Consider the following 19,814-nt stretch of genomic DNA (forward strand, 5'->3'; position numbering starts at 1 on the left):
GGAACATGCAATTGCCCAACATTTGACGCACGATGACCCAAATCATGTCAAGAGGGCTTAAACAGGTTTTTTGAGTCATTTCAACTTCTAAGTTGTGTCAAACACATCTTAACGTGTTGACAAAACTGAGCTGAAACCAGGGATGGGTGATTTAATACCCCAAAATTGGATAAAGATGAAACTAAATCTAGCAAGAATGGCCAAACACTATTTTTTTAGTCATTTAATCAAAAAAGATTGGGTCAAAAATAACACAAATTGAGTTAGGGATACATACACTGACATGGGTTTTAAGTCATTTCCTCTCAAAGAGTTTGGTCCGAACATACCCAAATTGACACAATTTAGGAAGTCACTTATTCTCATGTGGTCCAGCCCAAAAAAAACTAATTTAGCTTACAAAAGGGCTAACACAAATTTGTGAGTTGCTTATTCTTCCAAAAATTCAGTCACAAAGGTAACCCAAATAGAGTCAAGAATGGGCCAACACAAGTTTTTCAGTGATATCAACTCCAAAACATGGGTCAAAAACAACCTACATTGCATAAACAAATTAGCTGATACGGGTTTTGGGTCTTTTAACCTCCAAAATGGGATGAAAAATAACCCAAATCCGGCAGTGCTTTATTTACTATTTTTCATATATTGTCTATATTTTAACCATTTTCGTTTGGCCGGCCGGATGAAAAAGCCTGCCGGGCTGCATGTGCTGTGGTTTGCCCACCCCTGGTCTATCAGGATCGGCATCAAAATTGAAGAATAGCCTATTTTGAAAAGACTGACGTCCTTTCTCTCAAAAAATTCTAAAAAACAGTCAAATATATGAAAATATATCGGATCCAGTGCACAAACACTTATCACTTTGCTATAGCCGACAAAAAAATCATTTGGAATGTTCAAAACTAAAACCAAGAAAGACACAAGCGATTCACAATGGGAACATGATGAACTTGAAAATGATTTTAGTTTGCTTTCACAAAATTATAAGAAAAACAGGTTTTAACACATCTATTTTGTGTTCTCTCTCTCTCTCTCTCTCTCTTTCTCTCTCTCTCATTACTAGGCAGCAGCCCTGAACAGAATAAAACCTCTCCAGGTATGCTCTATGTCAAGCACACGTCTTAAGCTTTTTGTCTTTGGAATTCTTGTATTGGAGCGATCCTGACATTTTGTACAAATAAACGTTCAAATAACTAAATACAGACAAATATATAATATCAATAAATGAAGACTTGAATAAATCACGTGATAGCTAAATATATAACATGAAAGCAATTTTTAAGTTTATTTTTCCACAATTTGTCATTTATTTAGTAGTATTTATCTGACATGTATTTTGTTCTGTATTTTGTCATGTACTTGGTCATTATTTTGTCGATTTATTTTACCGTTTTGCTATTTATTTTGTTGTGTCTTTCGTCGTGTAATTTGTTATTTTGTCGTGTATTCTTTCATGTATTTTTTCAGGTATTTTGTCATTTATTTCTTGGTATTGTTGGAATTTATTTTGTCCTGTACTGTATTCTATTGTGTAGTTTGTCCCATTTTGTCCTGTATTTTGTTTTATATTTTGTCATGTATTTTCTTTGTGTATTTTGTCATTTATTTTGTTGTGTGTTTCGAAGATTATTTTGTAATTTATTTTTTCATTTTGTTATTTGATTTGTTATTTATTTTGTTGCGTCTTTTTCATGTATTTTGGCGTGTATTTTATCATGTATCATTTGTGTATCTTGTCATTGATTTTGTCATTTATTATTATTATTATTATTACATTTTTTGTGTGTATTTTGTCTTGTATTTACTCTTGTCATTGTAGCCTCTTGCTATATCTATAAATGCATATTTTTTGTGTATTTGGTCATTTTGGTATCTATTTTTGTCACGCATTTTGGTGTGTGTATTGTCTTTTATTTTGTCATGTATTTTTTGTGATGGATTGTGTTGTGTATGTCGTCATGTAGTTTGTCACAACAAAATGTTATTCAAATGAGAAGGCCGCCCAGTTGCCTAAACTTTTCACGTTTTTGTTGAGCAGTGAAGACTGAGCATTGCACTTGCTGATCAACCAATCGGTGAAACGTTAAGCCAGTTTGACTCACACCCACTTTATTGATAGAAGGTTCAGGATTGTCTTTATTGTCATTAACATGAAATACCAATGACATTTTCATTGCAACATTGGTGTACAGTGTTTACAAATAAAGTTGGGTGGAAAGATATGTTGCCCTGGTGAGGGTTGGGTGCAATCAGACTGTACTACTGCCCAAGACACACCACATGAAAAGGTGCCCCTACGACCCTAGTAGTTAAAGGATCTGACCAACCAGCCAACCAACATCCGCGGCACAGTTCTGAGGTCATGGGATCAAATCCAGCCACCAACCTTCCTGTGCGGAGTTTGCATGTTCTCCCCGTGCTTGCCTGGGTTTCCTAGAGGCACTCCAGTTTCCTCCCACACTCCAAAAAAGAGAATGTCAGGTTAATTGGCCGGTCCAAATTGTTCCTAGCTGTGAATGAGTGAGGAAGCTGAAATTGATCCCATTACCTTAGAACTGTGCCACGGACACGCTAACCACTCACCTGCTATATATATACATATATATATATTCTAATACCTCCTGAAGTCCAAGATGGCCTCCTTGGTCTTCCCAGTATTCAGACCAAGGAGGTCATCGTGGACTTTTTTGTGACAAAATACACACACATAAAAAATTACATAATAAATACCTTAATAAATAATAATAATAATAATAATAATTTCCTTGTATTGTCATTCTGTGTAACAATGTACACAGAACGAAATGTCGATTGCACCTGACCCGATGCAGCCGCAGAAGCAAAATAAATGACAATATACATATATATATATATATATATATATATATATATATATATACAGTATATATATATAGATATATATATATATATATATATATATATATATAGATATATGCATATGTACCGGAGCCATATCCCCCTAGTGGGTCATATTTCTGACTCTTTCTGGGAGATTGATACAGAGGAGAGGACCCAGCCCCTCGCTCAACCCAACTGATATGTTGGGAGTCATCAGGTGACCAAACCCCCCAATCCCAACCCCCTAATGCTGAGCAGGGAGGCAATTAGTACCAATGTTGTAAGTCTTAGGCCGAGGCTTGAACCAGCAACCTCCCAATCTCGGGACGGGCGCCCTACCACGAAGGCCACCGAGCTGATATACAATATAAATGAATGCTGTATATGAATAAATTGGTTTTATGTCCTATATTTAAGTATTACGTGATTGGTGTGCTGAGTTTTATATTAAATATAGTTGTATGTATTTATTTAGTCATACATTTATTTCTAAATATGTCAACATTGGTCCTCCATAGTGTTGGGCCTTTTACTGCAAAGAACCGACCCCTAAAAGGTGTGTTGTAACACAAACACTGTCCGTCTTTCACCTCCAGGCGAGTGGGTGGAAACGCTGCAGCCCCTACTGTCAAGCCTGAGCGACTACGCCTCGCTGATGAGCGACAAAGCCAAGAAGGCCATGGTCTTCGTCCTCATGCAGGATAGCGCCCCCACCATCGCCATCAGCCTTACTCTGCAGTACCGCCGTGATGTCGTCTTCTGCCAAACCGTAAGTCTTTGGTGTGCTAGTTCAGGGGTCTCCAACCGTTTTGAGACAGAGAGCAACTTCAAGGACAACTTGATAACACACTTTGGAAACAATAATTTAAATTGAATTAATGAACTAATTTAATTTTCTATCTTCCTGATATTTCACGTGACAACTGATTTTGAATGATTCATAATTATTTAGAATGACTCCACAAGGTAAGAAACAGACATATTACAAATGTTCAAAAGGGGGAAAAAGAAAACAAATAGGGTCCGCTAATAAATTATTTTTTACTACGCTCTAATTTCTTTTGTAATTAATTTCCATTTTATTTTTATTGTTTGTCATTGCAACATCCATTGCAGCCTGGTCACCCTGGAAGGGGGATTACCTCATCTGAACTCACTTCTCAAGGTTTATTCATTCTCCTCATGCCGGGGTTTTTGAGTTTTTCCTTGCCCCCGTGTAGGTTTTAGATCAGGGGATGGTGTAATAATAGTCTGTGGTTTGCAATAATCTGTGGTCCGTTCAGCCCTTTGAGACTTCTTGTGGTTAAGGGTGTCACAAATGAACATGACTTGACAAGACGCTATTAGTTTCAGTTTCATGAACTTTGCACCATGTATGTACAAATGATAAATTAGTTGGAACAAAAACGGACAGTTTTTAAATTAAATAGAATCAACCTTCTACTAATCACTAAATATGCAGCCATTAAAATAAAACATATATTTCAAACTTAGTAACACATTTGTAAGTTTTTCAAAATTTTAACGGTGTCTGAAACTCATGGCAAAAAGTTGCATCGTTTGCTACAAGTCACATGAACTCCTCTTTCCACGATGCTTTTATTGTACGTTTACGTTTTGTAGCGTCATAAATGTTGTTAGCTTCTTTTGAATATTTCGAAATTGGAATAAAGCAAACATTTGATTTGTGTTTTCAAAAAGTTGTCTGCCAACCGGGCGGAGACGTTTTGTAAGTTGCCCTGGGCGTCCGGGCAGACGTTACTTCAACACTGATTTTAACTCCATCTTTGCCATCAACGACATTGTCATTTGTTTGATTGCCTCTTAAAGAAGCTTCACATCTGAAAATACCCTTTTCCCCCTTATCAAAAATTGTGTGGCTCTAAAAGAAGCTTCGGTTGCTTTTTGAGAGAGTTTTCTGACCTTGTAAGAAAACATGCTGTTTGCCCAAAGTTGCATTTAACTCGGGGGGCTTTTCTGTTTTTCATGCGCTGCCGGTCAGGTCATTACGGTAGCATGGAAGCTTTTGTGACAAGTGCTAAGTGGCGCTCCACATTGTGCCGTTTTACCGCAGCCACAATTGCGCCGCAAATGAGACACAGAGTTTACTTTCACATTAATGAAATATAAATCTTTCTCCCATTCACTACAAAAATTATACAATCTCTTCCTTTGTCCAACATGTTTAGGTATGATTTGGACTCCTTCGCGACACCCAAGATTGAAGGTGCGATTGTCTTGCGCACTCACTTCTGCCCCGTGTTACGTCAGAGTTCTCAGATTGTCGACTATGCTACTTTGATTTTTTTTTTTTTTAGTTTTTTAGCAGAAGTAAATGGACGGAGACCAAGGGGAAGGCCGCGAATGGTGTGGATGGATGGTGTTATGAGTGCACTGCAGGAAAGAGGTCTAAATCTAGAGCTCTTGTTGGTAATAGGAATGACTGGAGAGGTGTTGTAAAAGGATAGTGGGATGTTTGGACGCGTTCTAAGGCATGGGCAGGGCACCTGTATGATGCAGCAGGGGTAAACCAGTAAAAGCTGTCGGCCCTGCTATTGAACAAAAGAGTGTGTTGTGTCACCCTGACCTAGACCTAAGATTTATGGCCCGAACCCGAACCCGAACCCGAGGCAATTTCGGGCCGGGTCGGGCCTGAAATGTCAGTCATACGGTCGGGTCGGGTCGGGTTCGGTCCTGCTTTTTTTTTTTTTTTTAAATTAATTAATAATTATAAATATATGTTCATTAAAAATATATACTTAAACTATGTATGGATACTAGACCAAGGAATACTTGTTATAAAATAAATAATTTGGATAAAACGGAGAAGGAGCTGTAATTGCTTTTAACGGAGCCAGAGCATGCTCTGTGCACGTGACGTGACGTGAATGCTGTCCTCTTAATAATCTTCCCCTCCGCAAATTCGCGTGATTTTGGCCTGGTATCCCCGATATGGAGTCGGACCAACAAGAAGTTAAGGATAAACTCAAGAGAGGAGAACTGACGAGGAAAACGCACTCTGGTAAGAGTGAAGTGTGGAGCAATTTCAAATTGATAGTAGAAAAGCTCGCTTTATTGTTTTAATAAGCGTTTTATATAGAATACGATCAGGGGGGGGGGGGGGAATTTGCATAGGAGTCGGAAAAGGGCACAACACGTCAACACCCCCTCAATGAAAGTGCTGCGCTAAAATCTTAAGGACGTACTACTACTGCTGCTGTGGATTATGGCCCAATGATCAAGTCGTCAAAATGACGGACGCCCTTAAATGTTTTCGCTACCTCAAAAAAAAAAAACGTCAATGACAGATTGTCGCTTAATGTAACATCTGCGGTGCAGACACAGAAATATAAAAGATGTAAATGTTTATACAGTTTTATTTAACTTAGGCCTAGATGTTGTAACAAAAGGCAGAGTTTAATTTGTTATCATAAATCACCCCTCCTTATAAATAAAATATGTAATTTCGGGCCCCTTTCGGGCCGGGCCAGCAAATCCAGTTAATTAGTCGGGCTCGGTCCGGGTCGGGTTTAATACCCCTCGGGCCTGCGTCGGGCTCGGGTGCTTTTTTTTGGCCCGATCTTACCTCTACCCTGACCTCAGTAACATGGCTGTTTTCTTGTGTACCGTTTTCATCTGAAGGGACGAAAGCATGACCAACTTCGGTGCCGAGGTGCTTAACTTGTTTGGGTGTTTGGGCATTTGGGTTGGCCATGGACCAAAAAATTTTGTGTGTGTTTTTTGCTATTTTTTCCCTTTTTTATTTTCTTTGTTTTTGTATGTTTGTCTCGCTGTCGGTCACCCGTCTCGAGGGATATGACCAGAGTAGATAGATAGATAGATCTTTATAGCTAAAATTGTTCTGATTTTTAAAAAAGCTTGAAAAGAAAATTGTAGCCAGCTTTTTGGGGACACTGGGGACAGATAGATAGGTAGGTAGGTAGCTAGGTAGGTAAGTAGGTAGGTAGGTAGGCAGGTAGGTAGATCTATTTTTAAAACGGGCCCGCAGGCACAAGATAATGTTGGGCGTGGGTTGGCGACCCTTGTGCTAGATAATGACGTAGATCAATAAATTTTCAATCATTGTGCCGCGGCACACTAGTGTGCCGTGAGAGATCGTCAGGTGTGCCGTGAGAAATTATCCAATGTCACTTTTTAAAATCTAAAATTGTATAAAACATTTATGAATTATTTTCTGCAGATATTATGTCATTGTCTGTGTTGTAAAAAACTGGGGGTATTACAAATTGTAATTAAACACTGTTCAGTGTCATTTTATAACATTTTTGGTTAGTGGTGTGCCGCAAAATTTTTCCAATGTAAAAAAAACGTGTCCTGGCTCAAAAAAGGTTGAAAAACACTGACGTAGATGATGATGATGATGATGATGACAAAGATATGTGTTGCTATGCTTGCAGCTAACGTCTCTCATCTGCGGCTTTGTCCTCAAGTTGAGGAACAGTTTGTGCGACTCGGGCTTCCTCAAGCAGCTCCACACCATCGGCCTGCTGGTGCAATACGAGAGCTTGCTTAGCACTTACGGTAATGTGTCCGTGTGCATGCATGCGTGTAGACCAGGCATGTGAAACATACGTCTCATCGTAAATTTAGGTGGATGTCAGAGAGAGAAACGAGTCTCTAGGTCATTTTTATCAAAAGTGAGGATTTATGTAATTAATCCAAAAAAAACTCCCTCTGTCCGCTAGACGGCAGTAAAGGATATACTCTCAGCTTGAGTCATCCGGGGCCTAGTACTTTGATTTTTTTTGTAGTCTAATCTTATTGTCGGTGCATTGCAAAAACTTTTATTTTGTATTTCTTTTTTATCGATTTCAAACCAGTATGAAAATTAAGGCAAACATAATGGATTTTTATAGCTCCCACTTAAGTTAGTATAGTGTGGTAATTTGGTTCTGGTGTAAACCTGCATGCACTCAATTGTAAATGCATTAAATAACAAGCATGATAATCATTTTCTCCAGTTGTCAATAAATACATAAGTTATGCTACAAAACATCCCTTGTGGTCTGTCAAGGTTAAAACCTGAGGTTGTAGTAGAATGAAGAAAAGAACACATTTTTTTAGTCTGAGATTTAGGTTTTTGATAGCTTCTGAGGTGCGTGTTTCCACGATCGAATCAGAGAGAGATCACACTCCTCCTTTTTCAGGAGGCTCATTTATTGGGAAACACAAGAGGGAAACTATACATCTGATTGGTTTAGACAGGAATCACATATTGAAATGCAGTGTATAAAGTTGGTCGCTAGATGGCGTGCTAGTATAATAAATGAGCAATAGGATCGTGAAACTTTGTAAACACAATGCGTCTCTTTGAAAGAAAAAACAAGTTCTTGGCTTGGAATGTGGGAGGCAAGGCCAACTTGGTTAACCAGCTAGCAGGCTTCAAGTTGTAACTTTTCAATCAGAGGCACATCCCTTGGTGCCAGATAACCTATTCTCCTGACCTTGTAGGTGTTTGCGAAATCATAAAACCACACACTTATTGAGCACTATAGTAATATAAACATATAAAGATATACAAATAAGAGTATAAAGTATATATTGGATATGAGAGTATAAAATATAGTATAAACGACAATAATTCCCTCACATGATCCATGATTATAATTTGTAGGTTAGGCTACCAAAGTAGGTTGAATGATAAAGCTTAATAATAAAAACCTATGGTAAGCTCAAAATGTTAAATGTACATTCTTTTTTACTAGTCAGGGCTGCCTGAGAACAGAAAGTCTTGATCTGGCCCCAGAGCAAAACTGACTCTAACATCCCTGGTGTAGATGTGTGCGTACTTTGAATAAGATATTGGAAAGTTTGAGTTTATAGTTTAGTAGACACACAAAAAAAAGGCGAGAAGACATCAACAGATTGTGAAATTACAATGGGAACAGGATATGAACCAAACCTCAGATAAGAGATTCCCACCTGTTCTAAAAGCCCTACCTCGAGCCCTTTCTGTCTATTAAATTGTCACAGACAGAACAGGAAACAGGACGCACTCGCGTAACGTTACTCACAGTTTTATTGGGGAAAAGAGAAAGGAGCGCACACTCGATCTGGAGATCGTTGGTCGCGAGGAGTAGGTTGCTTAGCAAGCGATGGCGGTGTCGGGAACGGAAAAAGTCGAAATCAAACAGATTGTAGCGGGAAAAAAACAATAGCAAAAACACAGGACAGTCGAAAAAAGGGGCTTGCTGTGTAAAAACAGAGATTCGCAGACGGACCGACAAAAGGCGACTGACAGGACAGCGTTTAAATACTGACAGGGAGCCAATCTGTCAACCAGCCTCAGCTGGCGCCCACGGGCGGGGCCAATTGGGCGCCATGGCAACGGTGACAGAAATCCCCAAGGTTACGAAAGCAGATCCACTCTTAAACGGTGTGGTATACAGAGAACAGCAACAGGATTGGCCAGTAGTGCCAATGATGTAAACAGTGCATACGAGTCAAAACAATGAACACCAGTGAGGTGTAATAGTCAAAATTACAAACTGGTACCCCTACGCAGTCTCCTAAGCAGGTGTTCAATATTAAAAACAGAATAAACTTATCAAAAGGGAAGTGGCCAAGAGCAGTTTTGAGCTCATTCTAATATCTCACATCTGAGTCTCCATAGTTTGTATACTTCCTTGTGTTTTTGGCACTCGTTTTCAGTCGCACTGCAGCGATAGCTAGTATAATACACACAGTCCCAATAAAGGTGAGGTGCATTGTTTGTGGTGCGATTAATCAATTGATATCCTCTCAAAGTTTTATTTTTGACAGTTAATTTAGCTAGTTTTCAGTTGTATTTGTCAAACTCAACTATACATTTTATGCTTTACTTGAAGCTCTAAAATACAAAGTGTTTTCTTCATTGTAGTTTCTGAAAGCAAAGCCACAAGTATGAGTATTGAAACCTTGCCCAGTATTAATCAAATAACATATTTTGGATAGCTGAATCTTTCAACCGCAGTACTATTAATTTCAGTTGATACAATTTACTGGCGCAGACCCTATCATTTGATGGACTTTCGGTTTACCTTCCGACGTGTTTTAGGTGAGGAGCTAGCCATGTTGGAGGACATGAGCGTGGGAGTGAACGACCTGCGGAACGTCACCTTTAAAATCACGCAGGCCAGTACGGTTTTCAGCCCGGACCTGCTGCCCGTCATCACAGGAAACAGGAACGGCTTCAACGTCAGAGTCCCCATCCCCGCAGCCATTTTCGACGGCCTGCCGCGGGAAATTCAGAATGGCATGCTACTTCGCGTTTTGCCCGTCCTCTTCAACGTGGGCATCAATGAACAACAAACGCTGGCTGAGAAGTAAGATATACAAAATGTAGAGTTTTTTTCTAGTGTTTAGAAGGAAATTCTCCATCTCATCCCGTGTCCTCACAAATCAAATTGCTTGGGCTCTGTCCCTCAAATTAAGTTAATTGGTCGGGCAGGGTTGGGCTTTAATATCCATGGTTTGGATGGGAATGGATTTTTTTAGGTACGATCTCTAATCAGAATTGTCAAACGTTGTTTGCCGTCAATGCCAAAGTCTGGCTCCTCTGTGAAGAGCAGAATGACATAGCCCTGTCATCTCCCTCCTTGACTATTGCAATTCCCTCCTCTACGGCCTACCTCTAACGTCCCTCAATAAACTTCAGCTGGTCCAGAACTCTTCTGCCTGTCTCAGCTCCATAGGGAGCTGAGCTTTCAGCCGCTCTGACCCCCAGCTCTGGAACTCATTGGCGCCTGACCGCCGGAATTCCGCCACTGTGTCCACCTTAAAATCTGGACTCAAAACCCATTTCTTCAGACTTTCCTTTACATGATCATCTGCCTCACATACTGCCCCGCTTTTAACTCTACTTTGTTTGTTTTTTGCTATTTATTACTTGCTTGTTGTATTCTTATTTTATTCTTCTTCTATTGTTCTTTGGTATTTAGTGTACAGCGACCTTGGGTGTCCTGAAAGGCACTTTGAAGTAAAATGTACTATTATTTTTATTAGTATCACCAAAAACACCTCTCGCTATCACATCAACCCTGTCCTTCAGCCATTCCACTGGCTCCTGATCAACCAATGAATCACCTACAAAATCATTCACCTATAAATCCATAATCTTGCTCCTCTCTACCTTTCCGACCTCCGTTAATTTGCCAAGCCATCCCGCACCCTCAGATCATCCTCATCCCTCAATCTCACTGTACCCATCTCAGCTCCATGGAGAGCAGAGCTTTCAGCCGATCTGCCCCCCAGCTCAGGACCTCATTACCACCTGACCTATAAGGCCATCCATAATATTGCTCCTCCCTACCTTTCCGACCTCCATTACATTGCCAAGCCATCCTGCACCCTCAGATCACCCTCATCCCTCAATCTCACTGTACCCACTGCCATCTCAGCTCCATGGGGAGCAGAGCTTTCAGTCGCTCTGCCCCCCCACCCTTTTGTACTTTGTTTAAGTTATTTATTTTTTTGTTTGTTTTAGTCTGTGTCCTAAAAGGGGCTTTATTATTATTGTTAAATTACCAGATGATGAAGACGCTGTATCTGAGTCAGATCAGGCTGTTATTGGTAACATGTTTCATGTGGGGGAGAAAACCCCTACCCTAAAAAAAACATCTGGAAAGCAATGAGTGCCACCCGGCTGTCTTTATGGTTAAGGGATCCGTGAAATTTTACAAGGAGATTTTTGTGTGTGTGTTTACTACTGCAGATTTGGAGATACATCTTTGCAGGACGTAATCAATATGGAAAGCATGGCTCGCCTCAGCTTGTACTATGACCATTTTAAGGAAGTCCTGCCAGAGGACTGTGAGTCCATTTGGATTTAAAGCGTAAGGGTAACCAAGAAAACGTGTTGTTTACCTCCATTGGTGGTGCTTTCTTTCCAGGTCTTCCTCGCTCCCGTAGCACCACCAGTGTGCCCGATCTACTCAGACAACTTCATCACAACATCAACGCCAAAAAGAGCAAGAATGTGGAGATTTTGTGGCAGGCGGCAGAGGTAAAGTGATAGGGTTTCCCCCAGTAGCTAATAGGGCTCACTATAGCGAAAATCCAAATATCCCATCTCAAAATTTTACAATATCAAGAAAAATTATACTAGTTGGCTGTAAGTCACAATCAACCATATTTAAATAGTAAAAGGCATTAAATATGTCTGTTGATTTGTTATTCATCCAGAATGTATGACATTTTTTCTTGCATTACAGAAAATTAAGAACTTTATGGCAAAATTCAAATTTTCTGAGTTTCCTAATGTTGAGTTTTTCCTTGCCCTGATGTTGGTTTCAGATCAGGGGATGTTGTCATTGTGGCCTGTGCAGTCCTTTGAGGCATTTTGTGATTAAGGGCTTTACAAATGAATCTGACTTGACTTATCGTACATAAAGAAAAATTACTGTTTGCTCAGTTGAAGTATTATTTTTCAAATTTGACGATTTTTTTTTTACAATAAGCCAACCAAAATCATACCTTACCCAAGTCTTGTGTTATTGCATGGGCTGCAGGCGTGCCGGCGACTGAATGGCGTTCGCTTCACGAGCTGCAAGAGTGCCAAGGACCGCACGGCCATGTCGCTAACCCTGGAGCAATGTCACATCCTGCAACAGGAACATGCTCTGGCGCCACAGGTCTTCTACCAGGCCCTGGACTGCATGCGCAGGTCAGTCACTCCCCATAATCCCTCACTTTAATGCAGTTCACCTTTAAAACATATTCCCAAACAGATTTTTTTTAACCAGGCACAAAACGTGCGGTGTACCTCATAACAGTTATGCAAATGTGTTACAAAATATTGCAAGCGCCGGGGAACTCGAGCAATTTAGTTTCAAAGTTGAAGCACTCTAGAGCTGTGACGTCATTGAATAAGACAATTAACATTTTTAAAATGGCGAATGCCATTACCACAACGTGTGAGGCAGCTCCTAAACAGACAGCAGTTGCAGTGAACAGCAATTGCTCAGAGGAATTAGAATTTTGCTTGCACTGTTGCTGGGGGGCTTATGATTGTTTTGTCAGAGTTGCGTGCTTCAACCTCCGAAAGCTGCGTGAAGTCAGTTAAACCTTTTGCCGTTACAGCGTACGTTCATTCTTTGCCTTCTCCTCTTTTTAGGCGGCAGATTGTTCCTTTTTGTTTGCGTTTTTGGGTCGCAGCTGGTATCTTTTCGTCCGAGTAGCTCCCTGTTAGTGTCGGTGCAAGGATTTCCTGTTTCATTTGCTTCTAGTGAGTTCCCATTGGCAGCCCATTTGTTATAGTTTGACCAGCTAGACTGGCGTTAGTGCCAGTTTTGCCCTGAGCCTTGTTTTTTTTTCCTGGCTGGCTTTGTGTTTGTAGACATAGCCGTTTTTCATCGTAGGTTCCTGGTTAGCATGGCTCCTCATAGCGTGTTTTTTAGTCGGCGAGCTTCATTTTTTTTTCGCAGAGGCTGGCGCCACCTTTCGCTGATCGTCCCGGTAGCTTCCGATTAGCTGTGCTAGTTTTGCCAGTTAGCCCCTTTTGGGCTGCTCTGCCTTTGTAGTACCATTACCATATCCACAACGCCTAGGCATTCTTTACAAAAACTACCAAACCTTTGCTAGGCAACTCATGAGGGCTTTTTCTACCGTGTGGCCCCTGAGCTAAAATGTGTTTGACACCCCTGATTTTAATAATACTGGTGTTTCCAAGACTATTTATTTGCTGTTACAAGTAAGATTGGGCCTAAAGATTCCAGCCCTAGAGTATAAAAGCCTGAGCCTCAAAGATTGTCTTGATTTGAGCGGCAAAACCCGACAAAAATACATTTTATTTGTGGGGAGGAAAGGTGATTTGGGCCGTACCTGACAACAAAAAACCCGGCGCAGGAGTGCGGACTTTGACTCCGAAGTGCAAAGCATGCATGCTACACTGTCTACCTCGAAAACGTGATATTTGCCGTTTCTGAAAACGAACGGCTTGTCGGAGGCGGAAAAAATCTCTCTCCCGAGGTCGTCAGGTTAGCGTGCATTCTGTGCCGCTCCCACACGAAGAAAAAGTAAGACAGAAAACAGAGATTAGATAAATTTAAAAAAAATAGAGAACAAGAAAGGGAGAAAGAGAGAGAGAAAGAAAGAGAGAAAGAAAGGGAGAAAGAGATAGATATATATATATATATATATATATATATATATAGAGAGAGAAGACCGACTGGGCCCAAGCCGACTTCATGATTGTTTCATGAACCAAAACAGGATCAGGACCCAAACGCGTGATTTTACTCACACAAGTCTTTTATTTTACGGGAAATGGGGATTCATGCAAGTTCTGCAGCACCCTGGCGTGAAATGACAGGAAGCCAGAGGCCGACGAGATCGATATCAATTGCCCGAGTTGATATCGGACGGATGGGGTCGATACCGGACAGGACGGGACAGACAGGATAGATAATGAAACAGGATATCGAAAATAAACAGGACAAACTAGACAGGAACTAAAACTGGAAACCGATATTAAACAGGACAAAAATAAACGAGAACAATACCTGACAGGGAATACCAACAGGAAAACAGGACCGAGTCAAAACCCACGTCTTGCGGGGCAGAGATTCGTTGACGGACTGACCGACCGAGAGTGACAACACTGAACTTAAATAGAAGGAAAGCCAATCTGTCAACAAGCCGCAGCTGGCGCCACACGGGTGGGGCCAATTGGGTGCCATGGCAACCGTGATGGATTGACATTTTGTACGTGATCTTACCTCTATTTGCTGCTGATTACCTTCCTTGTTAGCTTTACATCATCATTTTTTTTTTTTTCTTCGATTTGGGGGACTAATAAAACTTGTCGACATTTCCATTCATGACAAATATGTTTCTCGTCTTCATGTGGTCTGACTTGTGTTTTGGTTTGATTTTGTCACACAGCGAGGGCTGCAGACGGGAGAACACCATGAAGAACGTGGGCTGCCGAAAATACGCCTTTAACGCGGTGCAGCTCAAGGCCTTCCCTAAACAGTATCGCCCCCCGGAGGGCACCTACGGAAAAGTCGAATCCTAACCCAGACAAAAACTGATCTTATAACACACTCGTAGTTGAGTTTAGTCACTGATAAGGAGATTTTTTTGTGACTTTATTTTGTTTTTTCAAGTGATTTTGTTTCCTCTTAGTAGAAGTACAAATACCAAAAGGAATATTAGTGCCTCACTGACGGATTAGTCGAGCAAAGGCAGTCGTTTATCTGGAGTATAAGACGCCCCGGCCAAAATAACGGATAATTTCGAAGGAAAAAGATGTATATGTAGCACCTGGAGTATAAGTCGCATTTTGGGGGGGGAAATGTATTTAATAAACCCCAACACCAAAAACCTGTTATCGTGAAAGGAAATTTCAAATAAAAATAAATCAATAGGTTGAATAAGTGGACGGTATAGTGATGGGCATGCCTGGTCATGTCTGTAACGACGTAACGTGCTAAGAGTTATTCAGATAAACCCCATCATCAAAAATATTCTTACTAAATAAACATATTTACCCCAAATCACTAAATATAGTGAAATATTCCTCCTAGGTGTCACTTTTAATGGTAAGCAACTCACAAACTCGCAGGTGGGCGATAAACTGCTTCCTCTTTCCGCTCCGACATCTCGGTCAAGGGTTTAATGATTAGCACTGGTTTATAGCGCCCTCCCGCGGTTGAGTGTGAAACTGGCATGTCAACTAATATTCCCCCCCAAAAATTGTAAAACTCAATGATATACAGTACTTAATAATTTCACATATAAGTCTCACTGGAGTATAAGTCACACCCCTGGCCAAAGTATGAAAAAAACTACGACCTATAGTATGGAATGCTTTTTTAATTCAGCTTGTTTTAGATTTATTTAGTCAACTTACCTCAAATATTCTCTTTTATTTAGTGTTCAGATTTCATTTCTTCACTTTCCCTTATTTTTCTTTGCATCACTGGGACTTCTAAGTTGTTTTGTTTTTTTACTTCATTCTAATGATATGATCATTATAATATACATAATGACACGTATTTTATTTAACCACTGATGGGTTTACTCTTGAAAAGGGTGACTTTAACACATAGTAGAAACTCAAAATAAGGAAAGAGCACACTGATGGATTTTGAACTTGCAAAGAGAACAGGAGAGAGCCCAAACCTCAGATAAAAAATTCCAACCTGTTCCAAAAGCCTGAACCCTCTGTTTTTATAACATTTCCTAGGTTACAGTAGCAGATCCGCCATTAAGGGTGTGGTGATCAAAGAATAGCAACATGATTGGCTGATAGTGACAATGATGTAAACAGTGCGTAATAGTCAAAGTTACAAACTGGCACCCTATGCAATCTCTTTTGCAGGTGCCCAATGTTAAAAACATAATAAACTTATCAGGGCCAAACAATTTTTAGCAACAACAAAAAAAAAGAAAAAAAAAAAAGAAAGAAATGCACAGGACAACAAATCCCAATTTTAGAAAGTAGACTTTCAAAATTTCGAAAGTGTGCAAAGTTCGTGTAATATCAAGAAGATTTTCCGTCTATTCATAGAAATTAAAGGTGCAAAGTGTGATGTTTGACCACGAGATATCTCTGTATATAATTGTGCAATGAAAACGAGTGTTAAAATGCACAAGGTAGAATACAGACCACAAAGACTCAAAGTGACCAAACAACTACGTTATTTTCCCTTACTTTTTAAATTTGTATTTATTTGATAAGGCTCATCTTGCTGTTAAGGGTACATAGTTTGTCTTCACCCTTGTGTCATGAACCAGAACAGGAACAGGACCCAAACGAGTAACGTTCTTACACAAGCCTTTTATTTTACGGGAAATGGGGAGTCATGCACGTAGGCAGCGGTCTGGCGTGGAAAGACAGGAAGCCAGAGACCGACGAGATCGATTCAGATTGCCCGAGTTGATATCAGACAGTTTGGGTCGATACCGGACAGGACAGACAGGGTAGATAATGAATCGGATATCGAAAATAAACAGGATAAACTAAACGAGAACGAAAACTGGAGAAAATAATAAACAGGACAAAAACAAACGGAAACTAAAGTGAAAACCGATATTAAACAGGATACAATAAACGGGAACAATACCGTACAGGAAATACCAACAGGAGTCGAAACCTGCGTCTTGCAGGGCAGAAGTTCGTTGACGGACCGACAAAGTAAGAGAGAGCGCACTCATCTTAAAAATACGGAAATCCAATCTACTAATGAGCCGCAGCTGGCGCCACGCGGGCGGGGCCAATTGGGCGCCATGGCAACCGTGACACCTTGTGCTTTGTAGCACTTCTTTTCTCTTGCATTACACAAAACAGCAACATCTAGTGGTCAAACATTTATTACAGATTGATTTTGAAAGGGACATTGTGTATTATTTTGCACTTCCCAGTAATAAAAAAACGTAATTTATTTAAAATATATATATATATATATTTAAAAAATGAGCAAAAATACACTAGCCGTAATATAATTGTACATATTTTTGAAATAATTGTAAGTCAAGTAATATGTACCGGCATTTCATAGAACATGAGGCTCATCCAGAGGGATCTGACATGATTGTCTGCCATCTTGCTGCTACGTGTACCCCCCCAAAGCCCTGTGAAAGGCCAGGCAAAAATAACATAAAGATAGTGTAGCACACCACCTTGGAATAAAAACAAATTTGAAAATAAGAAAACTTCAAAACTCTTAGCGTGATAACTGATATTTTTCTGTACAGTGATGTCCTAATACTCTATTTCTAATAGAAGATCTACTTTTGAAGCCAAATGCCAGAAATGAAGAAAGAGTCTGGATTAGCTTTTAACACAGCCACAAGCTCAGCAGTGATAAATGCCTGTACCTCATTTTCTGGAAGCGCCTTTGAATTTGCAGCATGTATTGGTTTGATTCACCCTATTTAAAGGACTTTTGCACTATGCACAACGTCATGCTAACACAGGGGTAGGGAACCTATGGCTCGGGAGCCATATGTGGCTCTTTTCATGAGTTCATATGGCTCCGAAATAGAATGTAACTATTGCACATCTCTCTGTGGCGTTCATCCCGATTTTGGTCCATATAAAGCCGAAGCAACTTAATCCATAAGTTTGTTAAGAGCCATTTTAACTGATAAATAAAAACGCTGGCAAACGACTTTGATTGGGTGAGCAGTACAGGTGGGCGGATCCCTGCACACAGTGCAAGGCACTTCCTTCTCTCTCTCTCTCTCTCTCTCTCTCGCTCAATGCAGTCTACACCGAAAGTGAATATGACAATATGCTTATCGTTTGCAGTAATTAGTGACATTTTTACAAAAGAACTTTGCATGCACATTGTTTTGAAACCGTCAAGGACAAATTTCTTGGAAAAAAATTGCCTCAACACTCTTAAGTTAGGGTGGAAGACAAATTGTAAATGGCATATTGACATTGATTTGGGACACAGGATTTGGCATTATTATAATTTCATACATTTGATGAAATCATCAAATGACACACAGTGAAATCAAATGTGCTGAAGAATTAGCTTTTGTCTAGAGAGATTGTTTGCCAGTTTTTTCAATTTTGTCTGAAAATATATGATGTGGTTCTCTCAATTTCTTTTTAAAACATTTTTTGCTTTTATGGCTCTTTGGTTCAAAAAGGTTCCTGACCCCTGCGCTAACGGAAAAGAAAAGTGCATCTTACTGGACTTCAACAACACCTCCTCTGTTGCCATCAATGCAGACAAGTGCATCTTTCTGTATTATATCCGACACTGCCCAGTTTATTTTGGAAAGTAGAGGTATTTTAGTTACGGCTACTGATGTCATTGTATGTTGTGATTTAACTGAATGCGCACAGTGGAGAGGAATAATTGAGGGGAGAGTCCCAACAATGAATTAGAATAACATGTGGTCCTAAAGGTTTCTGGTTGTTTTCTTCCCATATTTTCATTATTCTATGACTTGATATGTTCTAATGACTTCCTTAATAAAAGTGAAGGTTTTTGAATGCTTGAAATATTCTGTTCTACTGTTTTGTTTCGCTATCTCACTTTGCCGCTCTCTCTCTCTTTCTTTGTCTTTTTGTTAGTCTCTTTCATTTCATCTTTTCCTCTCGCTATCTCTTTCTTTTGTTATTTTTCTCCCCCTTTTCTTCTCTTTCCCTTTCCCTTCTCTTTTTATCTCTCTTCCACACTATCACTATCTCTTGTTTTCTGTTTCTCTTTGTCTTTTCTCTCATCCCCCTCTCTTTGTCTCTCTTTCTCTCACTCTCTCTTATTATTTTTTCTTTTTTCCCTTTTATATTGCTCTCTCTCTCTCTCTTTTCGGATTACTTGTTTTTGTTCTCTCTTTTTCTCTCTCTGCCTTTCTCTTTTTCTTTGCCGTTTTGTCTTTCTTACTCTCTTTCTCTTCTCTATCTTTCTTTTTCTTTCTTTCTTTCTCTCCTTCACTTTCTGTCTAATCTTCTCGCTTTCTCTATTTCTTTTGTGTTTTTCTCAATCTTTTCTTCTAGTCAAGTCAAATCACATTTATTTATATAGCCCTCAAATCACAAAAATGTCTCAAAGGACTGCACAGAATTACAATTACACAATTACCTCATCTTAAACCAACATTCTCTCTTTCTCTCTCCCCTCTCTCTCTTTATCTCTCCTCCTCAGTATTGCTTTCTCTCGTTTTCTGTATCTCTTTGTCTTTTCTCCCATTCACCCTGTTTGTGTCTCTTTTTCTTTCTCCATTTCTCTCTTTTGCTTTATCCCTCTTTCGCTTTTTCATTTTTATTTCTCTTTTTCCTTCTCTTTTGCTCTCTCTCTTTTTCTCATTACTCTTTTTCCTTTTCCTTTTTCTCTATCTATTTTTCTCTTTGCCTATCACTTTCTCTTTCCCTTTCTTTGTCATTTTGTCTTCCTTACTCTCTTTCTCCTTATTGTCTCTTTCTTTGTCTCTTTCTTCCTTTCACTCTATCTTATTCTCTCTCTCACTAGAAGGCGCTCGTGACTGATCAATAT

General features: G+C 39.8%; 1 protein-coding gene across 1 annotated transcript in view; it reads left to right on the top strand.

The window, feature by feature from the left end:
- The window catches only part of inpp4aa (inositol polyphosphate-4-phosphatase type I Aa), a 51,374-nt gene extending 32,551 nt beyond the window's left edge, over nucleotides 1-18,823 (top strand). Inside the window, exons 18-25 of the mRNA XM_088353429.1 lie at nucleotides 1,064-1,090; nucleotides 3,450-3,628; nucleotides 7,278-7,401; nucleotides 9,917-10,184; nucleotides 11,573-11,670; nucleotides 11,751-11,863; nucleotides 12,369-12,523; nucleotides 14,743-18,823. Of these exons, the coding sequence (XP_088209555.1) occupies nucleotides 1,064-1,090; nucleotides 3,450-3,628; nucleotides 7,278-7,401; nucleotides 9,917-10,184; nucleotides 11,573-11,670; nucleotides 11,751-11,863; nucleotides 12,369-12,523; nucleotides 14,743-14,875 (1,097 nt within the window). The 3' untranslated portion in view covers nucleotides 14,876-18,823. The remainder of the gene's footprint in view (nucleotides 1-1,063; nucleotides 1,091-3,449; nucleotides 3,629-7,277; nucleotides 7,402-9,916; nucleotides 10,185-11,572; nucleotides 11,671-11,750; nucleotides 11,864-12,368; nucleotides 12,524-14,742) is intronic.
- Nucleotides 18,824-19,814: the final 991 nt, after the last annotated feature.

This window comes from Urocampus carinirostris, chromosome 14 (genome assembly GCF_059441175.1).
Source record: "Urocampus carinirostris isolate Australia breed hairy pipefish chromosome 14, RoL_Ucar_1.0, whole genome shotgun sequence".
In the NCBI taxonomy this organism is placed as follows: Eukaryota; Metazoa; Chordata; class Actinopteri; order Syngnathiformes; family Syngnathidae; genus Urocampus; species Urocampus carinirostris.